The 20,161-nt window shown below is 38.7% G+C and overlaps 1 protein-coding gene across 2 annotated transcripts in view; it reads left to right on the forward strand.

Moving 5' to 3' along the window:
* The window catches only part of gabrb4 (gamma-aminobutyric acid type A receptor subunit beta4), a 119,001-nt gene that overhangs the window by 63,514 nt on the left and 35,326 nt on the right, over positions 1 to 20,161 (forward strand). For both annotated transcript variants that reach the window (XM_067422782.1, XM_067422781.1), the window contains exon 4: positions 9,231 to 9,451. In XM_067422782.1, the coding sequence (XP_067278883.1) occupies positions 9,231 to 9,451 (221 nt within the window). The remainder of the gene's footprint in view (positions 1 to 9,230; positions 9,452 to 20,161) is intronic.

Raw genomic sequence — 20,161 nt, forward strand, 5'->3', positions numbered from 1 at the left:
GATGATGATGATGATGATGCAAAAATTATAATAATGATATGCAAAATATCCTGCATGCATGACATGTCAAAGGGTCTTAAAATGTAAGCATTTACATTTCTTGTTTTTACACTGCTGAACTGTCTCATTTTCAAGCTTATAGGGCTGGTCAACTCTGGCTTGAGGGCCAGTGTCCTACAGAGTTTAGCTCTAATTCTAATCAAACACACATGCCTATAATTTTCAAGTAAATCTGAAGGACTTTTTGTTTGATTGGGGTTGGAGCTAAACTCTTCAGGGTGATATATTTCCATGAACAGGGTTGGCTACCCCTGTTCTACCCTGCAAGAAAAAAATCTAGCTGAAAATACAAAGATGTAGTCAACTAAATATAATATCAGTTTAAGTTTAATGTGAATATTAACATTTGTGCCTTTTTAACTCAAAGTACATAGTCAGTATTGTGGATTAACCCTTTTTCTTAACTTTACCTGGCAATGTATCTCAGAGGATACAGATAACCTATATGCCGCCTACAAGTATTGTGCACATTACCTGTTTATTAAGTACTATTTTGGCTTGTGTCTAAGCAGCCAATGAGATTGCTTAGTTAATATTTTAAATAGTCTGGATCAGTGTTTACTGTAAGTTGGTCCTGCAGTGTGGTATCAGAGTTTCTCTAAAAAACCCTCCACCTCTTCCAGCTCCACCTGTCTAGATCTGCTACAGGATCACAAGTGCACACATCTTCGGGTCTATATCTATCTATCGAAAGTAGCAAATCCATTCAAATATATATGATTAGGTCTTTTTAAATTGATAATATTTCTACTTTTTTTGAATGCACATTTTTGTATTTGGGAAAATAATTATTTTATATTAATATTAAATATAATTCGAACCAAACCAAAATATGTGAAAATCTAATAAATTGGGCTGTAACAAATAAGAGTATTCTTTTACATTGTTGCAAAGTATACCTTTTTTCAATGTAGCAGCAGCTGTTTACCACTGTAGCTACAAAACAAAACAAGTTACTGAACTACACTGCAGAAAAAAAGGGACACTGCAGAAAACACATCAATGGGGAGAAATATCATGCTTGATATCTATACTAATGGACTAGGTAACATGTTATGAATGAAAGGATGCCACATCGTTTTATGGAAATGAAAATGACCAACCTACAGAGGACTGAATTCAAAGAAAATCCAAGTGAAAACATTATGCAGCAGGCTAATCCATTTTACTGAAATTTCATTGCAACAACTCAAAATGGTACTCAGTAATTTCTTTGGCCCCCACATGCTTGTATGCATGCCTGACAACATCAGGACACGCTCCTAATGAGACAACGGATGTGTCCTGGGGTATTTTCTCGATGATCTGGACCAGGGCATCACTGAGCTCCTGGACAGTCTGAGATGGAACCTAGCACATTTGGATGGACAGGAACACAGTGTCACAGAGCTGTTCATTTGGATTTAGGTCAGGTGAGCATGATGGCCATTCAATGGTATCAATTCATTCATCCTCCAGGAACTGCTTGCATACTCTTGCCACTGACAATGCCAAAGCCCAGGGCACCAGTGGCTGACCTGCCAATTATGGTGTTCAATGGCAAATGCTAATCAAGCTCCACAGTGCGGTGAGCACAGGGCCCACTGGGGTTAGTTTTGCGCTCAGGCCACCCTTATGGAGTCTGTTTCTGGTTGTTTGGTTAGAGACATTCACACCAGTGGCCTGCTGGAGGTCATTTTGTAGTGCTCTGGTAGTGCTCATCCTGTTACTTCTTGCACAAAGGAGCAGATCAGGTCCTGCTGATGGGCTAAGGACTTTCTATGGCCCTTTCCAGCTAGAGTAGCTGTCTGTCTCCTGGAATCTTCTTCATGCTCTTGAGACTGTTCTGGGAGACACAGTAAACCTTCTAACAATGGCACGTATTAATGTGTCATCCTGGAGGAGTTGGACTGTCTGTGCTACCTCTGTAGGGTCCAGGTATCACCTCATGCTACCAGTAGTGACAGTCAGAAAAGATGAGTTGGGGAAAACAAATATTAGTTGCCTCCGCCTGTAAAACCATTCCTGTTTTGGGGGTCTTTTCATTGTTGCCCATCTAGTTCACCTGTTGTTTGTTTCATTAACACCAAAGCAGCTGAAACTGATTAACAACCCTCTCTGCTACTTAAAGGCTTCAACATACTCCACAAGAATAGAGAAAAAAGTTCTCGCTCCCAGGGCTGCAAGAACAAAATGACGTCAGTTTCCCTGGTTTGGGAGTTCTCGCAGCTTGTTCTCGACACATCAACTGAGCAGAATTATTTTCTTGTGGGTGTCCGAGAACTATTGTGTGACTGGTCAGACATTTAAAGTGGGCGTGGTTAATATGGAGAAACGCATATGATTGGCACCTGCTTTTCTTGTGAAGTATGGAATGTACTGGCCAGAACAAACTTTTTTCGTGTTCTTGCCACCTCGAGAAAACAAACAAATGTATTTGTTCTTGGAGAGTATGTTCCAGGCTTAACCGACCAGATCAATATCCCGGAAGTTTAACTGACTTGATGTAATTCTCTGATTAAAAAGTGTTCATTTAAGTTTTTTGAGCAGTGTATTTGTCCCTCTGGATTTACCACCAAAATTGTATACAGTCCACTGATGCGAAAATTGAAGTCGCTATCCGAAGGTACAAGCAGTAATGAGAAATTATTATATAAAGTGTGACTAAGTGAAAGTAAATTATACATCATCCATAGTATATTTTTCTTACATACTGTTGCAATTATTAGGAGGGAAACCCAATGGCACATCAACTCTATGGCCTTTTGTGCAGTTCACAACCTTAAGACCCTCTGTGTAAATTAGATAGGTGAACTTATGGCACTTCTGGGGGCTTCAGTTCCCAGAGGCCCCTGAGGCGTGCTGTATTCATCATCAGAGAGGGCCCATCTACAGTCATCACAAGCAGCAGTCTTCACCTGACTAAAATAAACCCAGCCTAGCAGATGTGTGAACAGAAGACACTGTGCTCAGAATATATTAGCTTCTTGGTTTTCAGTAACAATTTCACATTTTTGTCTAAGAAAATGTTGTGACTAAACAGTTCTTTCAAAGAGATACTTTGAAGAGTATTGAGCAAGTTCATTTTACAGCTCTGACATTTCTCACTGTCCAGTTTTGCCTCTAAAAAAACGGTTGATGAGACATTCAAAAGGGATTTGAAAATTGGCTACTTGTTAAATGTTTAATTCACTGTTTCTAGGAAGTCCATATAACTCGTAATTATATAACTCGTGTTTGAGTGATTTTATTGCATATACATTGTTTTTTTTTTCCTTCAGGTAATATTTTTTTAGTGCAAGTAAATCCAAATCAAGAGAAATAGATGCCTTCTCCGATGATTTAATGAAAATGCTTATGACACCACAAGAACATGTGACAACAACCAATGTGCAGTGAGACCTTTAACAAATAATGAAAAAAAACCAGATAAAAAAAAAAAAAAAAGATTTCAATACAAATAATTGGTAATGTCAACTTACTCAAGTAGTGGGATCTCACTTGGGAGCCCAGTCACCATCAAATGGTAACTAAACAAGCCAATGGATATTGGCGAGTGAAATTTTCATGACAAGACCCTCCCCCAATATAAGGATATCTCCATATGGAAGTTCTCTGCAGCAGATCTTGAGTATTGGGCCTGGCATCTGACTGCTGAAGGATGCTTGGAGGAACTCCATCCAGGTTTTGCCAGGCAGGGCACTCACCTGTAGAGCAAATTGGGTGCTAGGCATACATGGGACATAGCGGCACAAGGGCTGGGTCTGCTTCATGCAGGGCAGCGCTTGCAAGTTCAACACCTAGTCCTGAAAAGGAATGGTGGGAACTTTGGACACTTACTCGGGCTGGGGTTTTAGGATTATGCGAGAGTCAGTCGGTCCAAATTTCAGGCATGTAGTCAGGAGCGCTGTCTTGAAAGATGTTATCTTCAACTTAACTGACTGCAGTGACTCAAAGGGAACTCAGTAGGGCTGTAAGAATTAGTAAGATTCTCCATTCTCCTGGGAGTGTGAGCTGTCATTATAGTACATTTAATACATGATTGAGCTTGTCCAGAATGTAAATGGAACAGAGTGACCTGAGCCGATGCTGACTACAGAGGAGGAGATGGCACCATGATGGTTGATGTATGCTGCCATTGCTATGTTGTTTGCCCAGACCAGCACGTGCTTGATGAGCAATACTGATAGCAAGTAATTTAAGGCAGTTAAAGACCTTAAGACAGTCAATATAATTTCCAGGAGCCTGAGGCTCTATGCTCATTGCATACAGTGCCCCATCCAATTTTAGAGGCATTTGGTGCCATGTGTTCCCCAGGTAAGCAGCACACACGCACATGGCCATCCACTTGATGTAAAAGAAAATGGGATTCATCAGACCAGGCCATCTTCTTCCATCGCTCTGTGGTCTAGTTCTGATGCCCACTGTTGGCTCTTTTTGCACGTGACAGGGTTCAGCATGGGCACCCTGACTGGTATGCAGCAAGGCAGCCACATATGTAACAAACTGTGATGCACTGTGTGTTCTGACACCTTTCAATCAGAACCAGCATTAACTTCTTGAGCAATTTGAGCTACAGTAGCTCCGCTGTTTGATCAGACCACAAAGGCCAGCCTTCACTCCCTACTTGCATCAGTAAGCCTTGGCCACCCATGACCCTTTTGCCGATTTACCACTGTTCCTTTGACCACTTTTGATAGATACTAACCACTGCAGACAGAGAACACCCCCAAGAGCAGCAGTTTTGGAGATGCTCTAACGAATGGCGTCTAGATATCACAATTTTGTCCTTGTCAAACTCGATCAAATCCTTACGCTTGACCCTTTCAAATCAACTTTGAGGACAAAAATTTAACATTTAAATTCCTAAATTGCTGCCTAATATATCCCTCCCACTAACAGGTGCCATGGTGAAGAAGTAATCAGTGTTATTTACTTCACTACTTCACATAATGTTATGCTTGATCAATATATATTTGGCCTCCAAACTATAATTTTTATTTTATTTTATTGATAACAAGTTTGTCTATTGGATGGTTTGTTTCACTTCCCTTTCCCTGGACATTCAGAAATGTAGAGAAAGGTCCTGTGCTTAATCTGAGAGGTAAAGGGACGAAAAGGTTAAAAACGTAAAAAAAATATATTTTTAACATAAGCACGGATTAATTATTCATAATAACATCTATACAAGTGACGTAATGGAGTTCATAGGAATTAAGGAGGCGGGAATCCGCAAACACTGTGATTGGGGGGGGGGCAATCACGGAGGCCGCGGCACCTGGGGAGGTGACAGAGAGGTGAGAAAAACTGAGGCGGGAGCACGAAGAGTGACAGAACAAGAAAGGGGAGAGAGGAAAAAAAATGTTGGTCCGGTTTCCCTGACACACTGCCATTCGACCTACATCCATTCGCGCTGCCCGACCTCCTCAGCACCACTATCCTCCTCAAGAAGCGAGGGCTCTTCGACAGCGTGTCCCTCCTTCCTCCCAGGTTTCATCAGCAATATAACAGAGTTTGTAGATGGGAAGGAAGGAGGCGGGAACCGGCGAACATTTAAATACTTTTAATTCAAAATAAATAAACAAAACAAAAGTACCATGGGCAGCCCCTCACGGACGACTGCCCACACACACATCATAAAACATAAACATAACATAACATAAATCCAGGCCTGGTTCTCTCTCCTCCTTTACTGGTGTCGCTCGCCTTATATGTCTCTGAGCTCCCTCATCAGAGGATTTGACACTGGTGTGGCTCGCAAGTGATGCTCATTCGCAATCACATCCCCGGCTTCACTCCCTCCGCCCATGTCTTCCGTATGTCCACCTCGCCACATATGTATTAAGAAAATATATAGGATTTCCATTCCATAATCATGTTAACCTTGGTTCCCTTAGAAGTAGAATATGACACTGGGTCTTGATATTGATGGTAAGGGGAATGCCATCAGTGTGACTAGTGTCTTAGGCATGTGAAAACAAAAACGGGGAACCAAGTTTACTGTCGTATCCCAAGATGTTCCCTTTCGAAAGTGGCATTTTGACACTGTGTCTTAATATTCACAATATGGGGAACCAAAATCCACTATGCCATGCTGAAGGAATTCCTGCCTCACTACTCCGTGAATATGCATAGTGGGCTTAGCATACATTGACTACTGATCACCCAGCTGAAGTCAGAAGCATTTCAACCCCTTGGGCACATCCCATGTGACTCATATAGTGGCACTTTAAGCCAATACTCCCTGATAATGGGAAAGATCCCTGACCTTCTATGCTCTACAGCAAGGATAGTCCTGGCTATTGCACCTTACCCCCTCCCTTGCAGGACAGGCCTCAGCCCTATATGGCCTCGAGAGCGGAGCACTAAGGGAAATAATCCCAACATAGCCTCAGCTATGTCAGGCATATCTCAGCACTATCTCAGACAAGGTTCTTAGGTACCTTAGGTAGCAGCCTACTGCAGGGGAGCTTCATTTTAACGACCCTAGAGTGATTAGAAGAGAATAGCTCAAACAATAAATGGAGTAAAAGCACTTCTCCAGGACTCACTATAGTTGATGGATAAACTATTGAATACTACAATGATATGTAGGGATGCCATTTGTGGGCCACCTCTACTAATAATTTTGTAACACTGATTATCCCTATATAAGTGTCCACCAAAGGGGAGCATTTATCCCTTCTTCAAGACTCAACAACAGTTGAGGAGGGAAGTAAACAACCCTTGTTTGCACTGTTCTACCAGAAGGTGTACTTGAGAAGCCTGGACTCGCATTCATCCAAAGGGGAACATACATCACTACTTCAAAACCCAACAATAGTTGGGAAGGGAGGTAAACAAAGTAGAGGGAATTTTTACTGTCCTACATACCTCTGTTCACCCTGTATCAACCCTAAGAGGGTAACCTTCAGCCCTCACTGATATCCAGGCAGACTCATTTGATAACATCTGCCTTTACCCACCTGTGACCCCATGATTGAGGCTGCTGCACTACCTCAGCAGACACCGTGAGATACAAAAACCTAACTTTCATCCCAAAAGAAAAAAAGTCAAATGAGGGGAGCTCCTTCACCACGACTCATCACTGTGAGCGCATTCAGTTTCCTTGAGTGCTGAATGCATTCGCTCTATTGGCATAGCTCACAAGCACCTCTTTAACTGGGGAATCTTTACATATACTGTAGCTCTCCCCATATATTCATCCATCATCTTGACACCTCAATGTAGAAATATAGAAGGATTATAGAAAGGAATATAAAACTCACAAACGTATATGCAGCACAGCATAGTAGGACAACTGCCTCAACCCACAAGTCACAAAATCCTGTCAGACTCCTCCCTATGCTCCACCTACAATCTACCTCCCAATCAATCTCATCTTGACACCTCAGCAGCCGGTGGACCTGAACCACGAGGTGCAGACGCTCAACTCTAGACGCTCAAGCATGGGTGGAGCTTCTCACAGCTAAAACATTACAATGAATGCATTCAGATCGAATGCTAGATTCTTATATTTCCAAAGAGAAAGAAGCAATAGCAGAGGTTCTTATGGCAAATGCACTGCTATTAGTACCTCCAACTCTCTCAAGAGCTGACCGTGTTACAGTGAAAGTGCTAGATTTGTACTCCACAGTAGAAAATCAAACAAGAACAGGGCGTCTTACCACAAATGCAAAATACGGAGTGCATCAAGCTCCCACAAGAGTCAAACGCACCAATACCAGTCACGCTGATAGCGTTCCTCATAGCGACAATACCAAGACGCAGCGTCAAACGTTCATTTCAAAAGACATTTTACTTGTGCATTTTACTATGTCAACACATCAAAATAAGTATTTTGTAAAAATGTATTTAAAAATGTTATCAATTAATTGTATTCCCTCTTTACTTCAGAAATGGTCTTAAATATGTCCTGGGTGTGATCGTTTTATAAAGCATACACACTTCCATTATATACTCATTTTAAATCAGATAATAATGGGTCCTTTTGCTTTCAAATGTAATGGAAAACTAATTTGTATCATATTTATGGAAAGTGCCTTGCAGCATTATTTATTTGAAAAGGACTTTGGCACACACACACACAAACACACACACACACGTGTGTGTGTGTGTGTGTGTGTGTGTGTGTGTGTGTGTGTGTGTGTGTGTGTGTGTGTGTGTGTGTGTGTGTGTGTGTGTGTGTGTGTGTGTCTGTGTGTTTGTGTCTGTGTGTGTGTAAGTATGTGTGCCAAAGCCCATTCCAACTAAATTAATATTTATTTAATTGACTCCTGGTACATTAATGACATAAGACGTAGGCCCTACATCTGTTCAGCATGCTTTTATAAGATAGATAATGAATTAACAATAAACACTACATTATTCTCTTGTTATATACATTATTACATATTGCTGTATGTCATGATGTCAAACAGTCTCATCATAGAAAGAAGGCTTTGCCATGTGGATGAATAGGAAATCAAACACTTTACATCTTTGCTGACCATTTCCTTAAATCATCTAGCACAATTAAATGTAGGCTTATTACAGTGGAGTAGTTTCTGTGCAGAATGCTGTATCATTAGAGATGCCAGTCCCGTTTTCAGTTAGCATTGAAGCAGCGATGAGTCATATCAGTGGATCTTAAGAGTGTCCTCCTTAGCCAGTCGTATTTACCCTACATCCAAAAGTCACTGCTAAAATGGACCTAATCTCATCAAATCACCATATTTTTGCTGCTTAATTAATATCAGTGTTGGTACACATCTTAACACATCTTATAATCTTTGCATTACCATCTCATTCAATATAAATTTTGTTCGCCATCCTACATATTATTACAATGCTGTCAAAAAAGAGAAAACAATATTAAGACTTAAGATTTCTTATTTATTATCCTAATATTAATTTGAAACATAATACTCAGTTATCTTGTAAAATATATTGATTGAATTACAATGCCGTTACATTCACATTATCATGGGTAAAGTGCTACATTTACTAAAGTGACATAAAAACTAGTAAATTAGACTAAAATCAATAACACGATGAAATGTTGAAAACATTTAAAGAACATTTTCTTTGAGAAAAAAAGACTAATAATAATGATGATGATGATGATGATGATGATGATGATGATGATGATGATGATGATATACTAACCCCTTAATTCACAATCTCAAACTCTTTGTCTGTGCTCTTTGCAGGATTACACCATCACCATGTATTTCCAACAGAGCTGGAGGGACAAACGGTTGGCCTACGCTGAGATGGCTTTAAATCTCACTTTGGACAACCGTGTGGCTGATCAGTTATGGCTCCCAGATACATACTTCCTGAATGACAAGAAGTCTTTCCTGCACGGTGTGACGGTGAAGAACCGAATGATTCGGCTCCACCCAGATGGCACTGTTCTTTATGGACTGAGGTAAAAGTCACTGTACCTGCTACATATGTTTGCTGTGCTGTATAATGTCAGAAATTACCCTTAGCACACATTACTAGTGTTGTGGTAAACATTTAATTCTTGACAATTACATGTCACAGTACTGAAGTAAAGTCACATTTCTCAGTTCACACACACTTTAAAATGATTGTAATCGACTGAAAGTAATGAATAGGTTTCATTCACTCAGTCCAAGCTCAATAATTCTTAAAGCTTATTCACAGTAATTTAGCCTGAAATTTGCAGCCATTTTGTGCAACATCATTCTTGAATTTATTGTTGCGATCAGTATCAAAGTTCTTAGTATAATTTTAATTATAGATCAAACTTCATGTCACACTTGCTATCACAGTTAGGAAGCAAGGTTAGCTATGAGAAAGCTTCTATTCAGGGTGTGTGAAATATATCTGTTAATGGTTCACAGCACTGACAGGCCATGCAAGGTGCTAATGATATTGGGTGGAAAGTGTGATCACATGAAGAAACTTTGCCTTTTTGAGTTACAGTACCACTTAAAATTTTGCAATTGATACTCCTTTTGGGCAAAGTATGGTGGTTGTTTACTCTCAGAAAACATAAAACTGCATAAGCTATAACAAATTCGTCACAACTGTTTCTTGAAACCATAACATGGGTGCAACTCCGTCGAACCATGTTAGTTCATCAAAAAATATGTTAATGGAATGATGTTAATGAAGTCACACACAGATGGCTAATTAAGAAAATGTTGCCATTAATGTAAGATTTTTATAATACATTTTAGACATGTGCCGATTTTCGATAATGCGATTTATCACGATAATGAATACGCACGATATTGTTATCGTGGGCACTTTAAAATATCGTAAATAATAATTTATTAACAATTTATAATTTTTTTATAATGCACTCAAGAATACTTTGCCCATCAACCGTATAAATGCTCAACACCGCTGTATTCTGCGTCAAAGGGACACGCGCTCAGATGTAAACAAGCCCAACGTGCGTTTGCACGACTGAACCGGTGAAGGAGACGCGCTGCTGAAGTGCCGCTCAGTGACAGCAGAGGGCGCTGATGAACTGCAGAATGCAGCCGGTTACCCCGGAAACCAGCAAACAAACAAAAAACGTGTGTAGTTTTTAAAACAGCCATTCGTTTTTGTAATCTCAATGTTGTTCATCACAGCACCAAATACTTAATACTTAAAGACTTAATAGGCTATTTATTTTCAAATTTAAACATTTTTATGTTTTAATCTGGACTACAACCCTAATAATTAGAACTGTTCTGATTATTTGTTATTGTTCAGTAAAACTGAGACATACGACTTCATTAGTTAACATGTTAATTCATTATTACCAAACTGACAATGAAAAATACTTATAAAGAATTAATCATTCTATGTTAATTTCTTAGTTACTTTTAAATAACATTAAAATCAAAATCAAAATAACTTTTAATGGACCTAAGATAAAACTAACAATGATCAGTATTTCTTAACTAACATTACCAAAAACATTATACTTTCTGTACCAAATGTAGCTATAGCTCAATCTTAGTTAATGCATTAAATAATGAGACCTTATTGTAATTTGTAAGCCTACCTGTTGTTCTTTCTAGCCTAATTCTTTTGCACTTTAATCTGTTTGAAAATTGTACTTTTACAGCTCTGAAAAATATCAAGAGACCACATAACATTGATTTCTCAATGAGGCGTCTCTTAATTTTTTCCCCAGAGCTGTATATATTTTTGGTGCATTATTGTATTTAAACATTCAGTTATTTTTGTTCTTACAAAAATAGTTCTTAAAGCTGTTATGCTATGGCAACACTTTTTTTTGCAACTTATTTCAATATCGTGATAATATCGTATATCGTGATAAAACTTCATCAATTAATCGCAACATGAAAAATTGATATCGGCACATGCCTAATACATTTACATGAAACAACAACAGCGAATACCAACAAAACAGACATTTGATGCAATTTGACTCACCGCCTGTGATTTCGACTTATGACCGGGAACAAACAAACACACTTGCAGAACTGTATCCACTGTTTCCTTAACGTGGGATATTTGGGAAGCTGAACAAGGTTATTTTCCCCTCACAACCAAACACAACATCTTTAGTGACATTATTGATTTCATGGTCTAAAGACTAAATGACAGCGCTGCCGGCGGCTTTCGTAACTTGAACTTAAGCTCATGATGAACGTGCTCCTCCTCTCGCTCTGGTTGATGTGCACACACGCACATCTGAGAGAAGTGCCTATACAAACAATTGCCTTTATAACACCATACAGGGCCATACTCAAAAAACAACAACAACAGCAACAACAACAAAAACTTTACGAATAGTGAAGTGGAGAGTGTATTTGGCACACACATTTGGCACAGTCATACATCCAACTCCTTTTTTTCAGTCCAACTCTTTAACAGTGTAAATAAGTCAGAATATTTACCCCCCTTACATATACATTGTTATTTGAAATCTGACAGCTTAATAGGAAAACATACTATATTGTGCTTTTAGCTATAAAGCTTCTTCTTAGTAACTTGTAATTCACTAACGACAAGTTTTAACTACAGTGAATTATGAGCTGCAGCCACAGCTGTAAAATAGTTTCAACACTAAAAATAGTATGTAATATAGTAATATAGTATGTGCATAAATATATGCACATTTCTTTTAATTTTATGTATTATTTTATATATGTTTTTATTATTTAATGATTGCTGCCTAGTGTTTTAGAATGGTGTGTCTACACTGATGTGACCATTGCTTCACCAGCTTGAGGTTGTCTATGCTATACACATCAAAGCATGGTTGGATGTGTAGCACAAGCACACGTAAAACTGTCGCCTACTCTTCCACCATGCCGCAGCCAATGAAGATTTTAATTTGTTCTGTTTGATCATATTCTGCTGCTCACGTCCAGTGTAGACGTTTTCTCTGAACTTTTCAGCTAGATGGAACACAATGGAACAAACTGAGGCAGGTTTAGAAGTTTTGAGTATTGTCACCTCAACAAACAGTCTTAAAAATGCATTACTTACAGTGCACACTGCAAAACGTGATGCAATTGCCAAAAGCGGTAGTGGTCCCTATATATATTAGGTGGCCTTAATTACTATGTACTTAAATAAAAAAAATAAGTACAATGTACTTATTATGTTCATATTGTATTACAAAACACTTTTGCTGATATTGAGGTGGGATACAGGTAAAGTTAAGGGTCAAGTTAGGGACAGGTTTGGTGGTATGGGTCAGTTTAAGGTTAAAGTTAGGGACAGGTTTGGTGGTATGGGTCAGTTTAAGGGTAAAGTTAGGGACAGGTGTGGTGGTATGGGTAAGTTTAAAGGTAAAGTTAGGGACAGGTGTGGTGGTGTGGGTAAGTTTAAGGGTAAAGTTAGGGACAGGTGTGGTGGTGTGGGTCAGTTTAAGGGTAACATTAGGGTCAGGTGTGGTGGTGTGGGTAAGTTTAAGGGTAAAGTTAGGGACAGGTGTGGTGGTGTGGGTCAGTTTAAGGGTAACATTAGGGACAGGTGTGGTGGTATGGGTACTTTAAGGGTAAAGTTAGGGACAGGTGTGGTGGTATGGGTCAGTTTAAGGGTTAAGTTAGGGTCAGGTGTGGTGGTGTGGGTCAGTTTAAGGGTAAAGTTAGGGACAGGTGTGGTGGTGTGGGTAAGTTTAAGGGTAACGTTAGGGTCAGGTGTGGTGGTATGGGTAAGTTTAAGGGTAAAGTTAGGGACAGGTGTGGTGGTATGGGTAGTTTAAGGGTAAAGTTAGGGACAGGTGTGGTGTATGGGTAAGTTTAAGGGTAAAGTTAGGGTCAGGTGTGGTGGTATAGGTACTTTAAGGGTAAAGTTAGGGACAGGTGTGGTGGTGTGGGTAGTTTAAGGGCAGGGTTAGTTGTAAGGAAAGTGTCAACAGTGTCATTATAAATGTAACTACAGAAATTATTTAAATATGTAATTGCATGTATTTTTTAATGCAAGTACAATGTATGTGTATAATATGTGATGATTAAATGATTAATTAAAATGTAAGTACATAGTAATTTAAACCACCTAATATAAATTGAGTTTGCGGTAGCAGTGATGGATAAATATCAAATTTTTACACAAAAGATTAAACATATACAAACTGTTGTCTCACATGTCATCCTCTTTTGGACAAACAAAGGCATGAGATTAAAAACATAACCACATCTCCTTCCTCAGTCTGCAATGCATTAAACCAGAGCTGCTCCGGCAAGGCAGAGAGTATGCTCTGGAGCTCCACTCAATCAAACTTTCAATAATGAAAGATGACAAACGGTTTTCTCTTTCAAGAGCCTCTGGCACAGGTGGAATCGAGGAATAAGCAGTGAGGCCACAGGTCAGGAGCTTTTTTTCCCCAAGAGGGTCTCTCAAACCTGCACTGCTTTGAAGAATTTAAATAAGGTGAACTACAGCTTGGTTGTTTGCAGTATTGATACGTCCACTCTTTATAATGTCTTAAGATGGACCTTTGCTGGCTTTAAATTATTCATGAGTCAGGGCTGTTGTTAATGTTTAATTATCATATCATGCCCTGTCGTGTCTAAAAAGGTATCCCGAATTAATGGGCCTTAGTCAGCTTTAGTACAGCTACAGTATGTATGCAAAACATCCTCCATATGACCCACAAATGCATAGATTTATAAATATGCAGAGGTTTGTGCTTTATGGGGATTTGGAGGGGAATGGTAATGCTCATTTTGACGGGTTTTAAGCATTGTGTTGAAATCAAAGACATTTTATAGAATGTTAAAACTGAGCGTCTATGGTATAACTGACTGTTTACTCTACATTTCAAAGAAAGCATGTTGGAAAAATGAGGAAGAAAAGAGTGATATTAAATATAGATCACAAACAAGCAGCATCTTTTATTGCATATGGTCAACTAAAAATAGTGCAAGTATTATATAGAAACATTCCATTATACACTGGATTCCTACTGAAACAAAGCCTAATGCTAAATCACTGAAGTAACCCTTTAATGTTTACTCATGGATACATGTGTAATTGTATTATGTGTGTGTGTTCTATGAATGAAAACATGGTTAAACCTGTGAACTAAGGGCATTTTCTTTTTTGTTCAACATTTTGAGAAATTTGTCTTTGTTTTGAGAACAGAAGGAATGGTTTGGGAAACTGTAAATAAAGCACATTTATGGGTGTTGTATGCTGCTTAGCCACATATAGAATGTTCGAAATGTTCTGGAGCTAAAAACAAATCCAACCCTGCATGTTAATTATAGGATGCTCACAGTAAAATGTAGAAGGCAGTGTAATAGCTATGTTACTATGTTACACCCATGCTACATAACCTAATTTAACTCCACTGACATTTGTATGGAGTGTTCACTTCTAGCGTCGTGTAAGGTTATAAACACTCAACCAGACACTTTATAAGGTACACCTTGCTGATAAAGGGTTGCACCCCATTTTCCCTTCAGAACTGCCATAGATTCATCAAGGTGCTGGAAACAGTCTTTAGATATTTTGTTCCATATTGACATGACCGCAGATAATCTTTCCACCACATTCCAAAGGTGCTCTATTGGATTGAGATCTGATGACTGTGTAGGCCATTTGAGTACAGTGAATTACATGTCATGTTCAAGAAACCAGTTTGAGATTATTTGAGCTTTGTGACATGGCATGTTATCCTGTTGAAAGTAGCCATCAGAAGATGGGTAAACTGTAATCGTGAGATGGACATGGTCAGCAACAATACTCAGGTCTGCTGTGGCATGTAAATGAGGCATAATTGTTACTAAAGAACCCAAAATGTTCCAAGAAAATATCCCACCATTACATCACCACCAGCCTAAACCGTTGATACTTTATTTCAGCTTGAACCAGTCTGGCCATTCTCCTCTAGCTTCAACAAGACATTTTCTCCCACAGAACTGCTGCTCACAGGATATTTTCTCTTTTTTTCAGACAATTCTCTGTAAACCCTAGAGATGGCTGTGTGAGAAAATCCCAGTAGATCAGCAGTTTCTGAAATACTCAGACCAGCCCGTCTGGCACCAACAACCGTGACACATTCAAAGTCACTTAGATTACCTTTCATCCCTATTCTGATGCTTCAGCAGATCGTTTTGACACTAAATGCAATGAGCTGCAGCAATGTGATTGGATGATTAGATATTTGCATTAATAGATGTATCTAAGATGTACCTGAGCAGATGCACTTATTAAAGTGGCTGGTGTGTGTATAACACAGCAAGAGATGGAAGGGTTATTTTAGAAACGTATGACTAAATTACTAATTACTTGCTTTATGGTAACCAAATACAAATATTAAATTATAAAAGTAATGCAATCTGATTACTTCTCAATTAACTCTAGGCCATATGTGACCAATCACGGTAAAGTAGTGACACAAGTCGGTTCTGGGGGATTTTGAGTTATTCACAGAAAGTGTGATTCTGAAATTCTCCAAGCTTTCCAACGATGTGTAACACATGGAAATCTGATAGTATTTGGAGAAGTTGTAGCCATTTAAATGTAGGCATTTAAAAAAGTTTAAATGAGAGAAAATGGCCTTTAAAGATTGTGCCGTTCTCAACCTTCCTCACCTGCTGGGAGTGACAATAGGGCTAATTTACATCTCTTTTAGATAAGCCATACCCCCTGTAAAGCTCCCCCTGTAAAGCTGTGACTAGTAACGTCAGACGCAACAGGAAAAATCGGACCGCATAATAATAAAGGATAGCAGATGCTAGCATTACCATCTAAAAGCCCATTATAGTAATTATTTACTATAAGTATTTGAAATAAGTAGTTCGGGCACACTTTCTGTTTGCCGGGGTCTAATTTGTGGATGTGCTGTGTGTCTGTTTGACGGGGCTAAAGACAGAGAAATGGGTAAAATCTGTAACTGTGGCTATAGTTTAGGGGTAAGGCCCATGTCATCAAATTCTGACGCAAATCAAGCAGAGGTTCGAATCTGCCTTTTGCCACACTCTAACAGAAATACACTTATTGTTAAACCCATGTGAGATCCTTTATTTCCACTTTTCTAATATTTTCTCAATTCCTATTAAAAATAAATGTCTTTCCGATCTGATATGTGATGGAAAAAGGGAGTAGAGAGAGTGTGGCAAAAGGCGGATTCAAACCTCTGATCGATTTGTGTCAAAACTTGATGACATGTGCCCTACCCCTACACTATAGCCATGGTCTTTATCCCCGTCAAATGTTACTATCGCTATATCCTCTGATATCTTATGGTCCAACTCGTCTAACACCAGCCCGATACATTCTTCCTCTTCTTCATCTTCGCTCAGTTGAAGATTAGGGATGTTTATTAGTCTTATTATGCCGCTTTCATCGTCGCTCAGATAGTCTCTAGAGCCGGCCAGAGCGCTGCATAAATAATTAGCCATGGGTCCCTTGGAGGGCGGGGCATAACAAAAGCCAGTATGGAAATACACACAGACAAAACAAGGGGATTTCAACCTAAAAATGTATGCTTTTAAATATACCAATACTGGTATCTCAAACACGGAGAGGCTTCTTCGTGATTTCAACTAACAGATTCTCTAAAAAAGGGAAAATCACATATTTTGCAAAGAAAAAAAAAGTTCCTTTCTCATTTTGCTCGAAAGTAGAGCTGCAGACTTGTGTCCCTGGTTTCCGTGACGGGTCACATATATGCAAATAAAGAGAGAAAAAGAGAGAAAAACTAAAGAAAATGTATATCAACAAGATTGAGTTTTACCATAAATGTCTGTTCTATGAAAAACAAAACAATGTTAAAGGGATAGGTCACTTTAAAAATGAAAATGATCCCATGATTACGCACCTGATTTAAGCCATCCTACGTGTATATTACTTTTGTTTTTTTTTCAGCCAAATTTTATCAGTGTAATAAAAAAAAATGCCCTGGCTCTTCCAAGCTTTATAATGGTAATGAATGGCTGATTGGTGTTTTGAAGTACATAAAAGTGCTAGCCTGATGTTGTCATACGCAGATTTTAGTCTGCCTGATGTTGTCATACTCAGATTCTAGTCAGAATATGAGTCTGATACTGCTCCATTGGGCTCTGATTATGGGGCGTTTCAACCGAACCCGGAAAGAAAATGCACTTTGCATTTAAGTTACATTCAAGCTACAATTTTGAAAAAGTAGTTAGCTACACTACAAGTTACGATCAAAAAGTAGCTAGCTACATTGAAACAATTTTTTTATTTGTTTATTTTTTTTACAATGACAAATAACTTTGAATAATAATGAATAATGTTATACTATTTGGGGTTTCAAGCAATATAATGCAATGTAATTGATTTCAAAGAGTATAGTTTGAATTCAGGTTGATTGGGACACTTTTTTCCCCAGTCATTTCAAAGGCAAAAACTGTGAGAAATTTTACCAACACTAAAACATAACCTGAAACTGTTAGATAATGTCTAAGTTAATAAAAACATTTGTATTCTGCCTTTCAGCTGATAAAAAATATTTTGTTCTTTAGTCCCAGAAAACACCATTACATCACAATGTAACATAACATGTCTTTATTTTTCATGTAATTTAAATTCAACTTCACTGAGCCCAAAGGCAGCAGGCATCATGTAGATAAACTATTTTTGAAAGAGTTCTGACCAAGCCCAACTAAAACCCAACAAAATAAATAATGAACAAATAAAATATAAATCAACATGAAATTAGTTTTAATTGACAGTTTTATATATTCATTTATTTTATATATTAACAATATAACTAATTTACCGAATGATCCAGTAGTTTTCTTAACAGATTTTTTTATTTATATGATAATTAAAAACTAACAGACTGATGGAAATATGGGACATTTTATCAATATGCAACATGCGGGACATGGGGTGAAAATGCTGTAGCCTACGGTACACGCAAAGCAGGACGGGTGGTCACCCTAAGGATTAGTCTAAAATGCAGGTTAAACTCACAGCACATGCAGTGATGGAGTGCAGCATTATGAACAGAACCGCTGTGAATATCATGAGCTGCTCGCGTGAACGGTGCAGGCGCTTTGCTTGCATATTTATTTTCATTTCGAATGGTTTCGTTTAAATGTATACATTTCAAGCTTTCTATAGCCTACACATGATATACCTCATGTCTGTAAGCAAGTAGCCTGCAGAGTTTTGGTTTATTTACAATGTTGTTTTACCGCTGAGCAGCTCGTTCAGGAGCGAAGCGAGTCTGCATAGAGCGGATTATTGAGCTGAGCGTCCGTCACAACACTCAGCTTCGCTCCTTACAGGCTCGTTCTCGTTGGCCGTCAGATTCAGAACCCAAAAACGGAATGTAGCTTTTGTTCGCGCTACTCCACTAGTTGCTGTATAATGTAGTTAGGTTCTGAAAAAGCTACACTGTTTTAAAAGCAACTGAGCTACTGACACGCTACTGAAAAATGTAGTTAAGCTAGTAGTGTCGCTACTTGTAGCTCGCTACTGCCCAACACTGCGTATAGTTGTCAACAGAACTCAAATGCACGCACGCTGGAAGAAGTAGAACAAGAAGATGAGTGTAAACAATCTTTGCCGGTATTGTAAAAAGAATTTCAGGATACACAATGTACTTACCAACACAATCATCATTTTGGGGAGAAATGGTGAAAGTAAATGAATATACGAACAATTTCTCTGTTTAAGATTAGAAAAGATTCAACCCAGCGCTCTTTGGTGACATGGATGATTGAGGCTGAGTAAATGATGGTCTAGTTTTCTTTTTGGGTAAACAAACCCTTTAATTCGATATTCACTTTAGACATTCTGCTAACTTGGCAACTACATGTCAACTAACTCTCTCTAGGAAGATACTGATCTGCCAACATTGTCGCTATATGATAAATTCAAATAAGCTGATAACATCACCGTTTTCTCCAGAATGAATGTAAAACAAAAACTGTAAAATTTTGTTGCAATATTGAAGAATTTTATAAAAAATTTAAAACAGTGTCAAGGTTGAGATATAAAAAGTGTGTGACGCCATGCTCCAGCTATATTATGGCAGAAGACTTGCACCCATTGTGTGTTATGTGAATGGGAGAGGAGCATGCTAGTTTAGTTCTCGAGAGGGCTGACTTGCAGCATTGCGAGAGAATCACAGTTCGCAAGCTCCGATACCGCTTGATCCATTTCTTGGGGGATGAATGCCGAGGACTTGAACCCCGTGACTTGGGTCCCACTGCTGCCATTCTTGAAGCTCGAAATAACTCCTTCACACAGAGACAGCAACGTGGTTATTAGATTTGCAATCGTGCTTTTCATTACTCTTGTTCCTTTTACACACTCGATGTTTAGTGATTTAAGAGTTTATTTATTTAATTGTGCTATGCTGGCTAACCTGTTACCTATCCAGCAAACATGAGTAAATGAGTCTGCTCAGTATTTTTTTTCTATTATTTATTAGAATTCGTTATTCATTTTCAAATCATTATCTGTGCCTTTCCGAATAAAGTTTTCGGCTTCAGGCACATCTCGAATGGCGATGTTGGAATTAAAATTCCCATAGCATCAACGTCATGACACAGTGTCGAGTTCCACATAAAAGTAAACATTTTAGGTTATGCATGTAACTCAGTTCCCTGCGGGGAACAAGGCATTGTGTCACATTGCACACCCAAGCTATGCCTGTGCATCTTCAGATAAATTGAATCTGTTGACGCATATGCTACCATCTATTTAT

Source organism: Pseudorasbora parva, chromosome 18, assembly GCF_024679245.1.
Source record: "Pseudorasbora parva isolate DD20220531a chromosome 18, ASM2467924v1, whole genome shotgun sequence".
NCBI classification, from domain to species: Eukaryota; Metazoa; Chordata; class Actinopteri; order Cypriniformes; family Gobionidae; genus Pseudorasbora; species Pseudorasbora parva.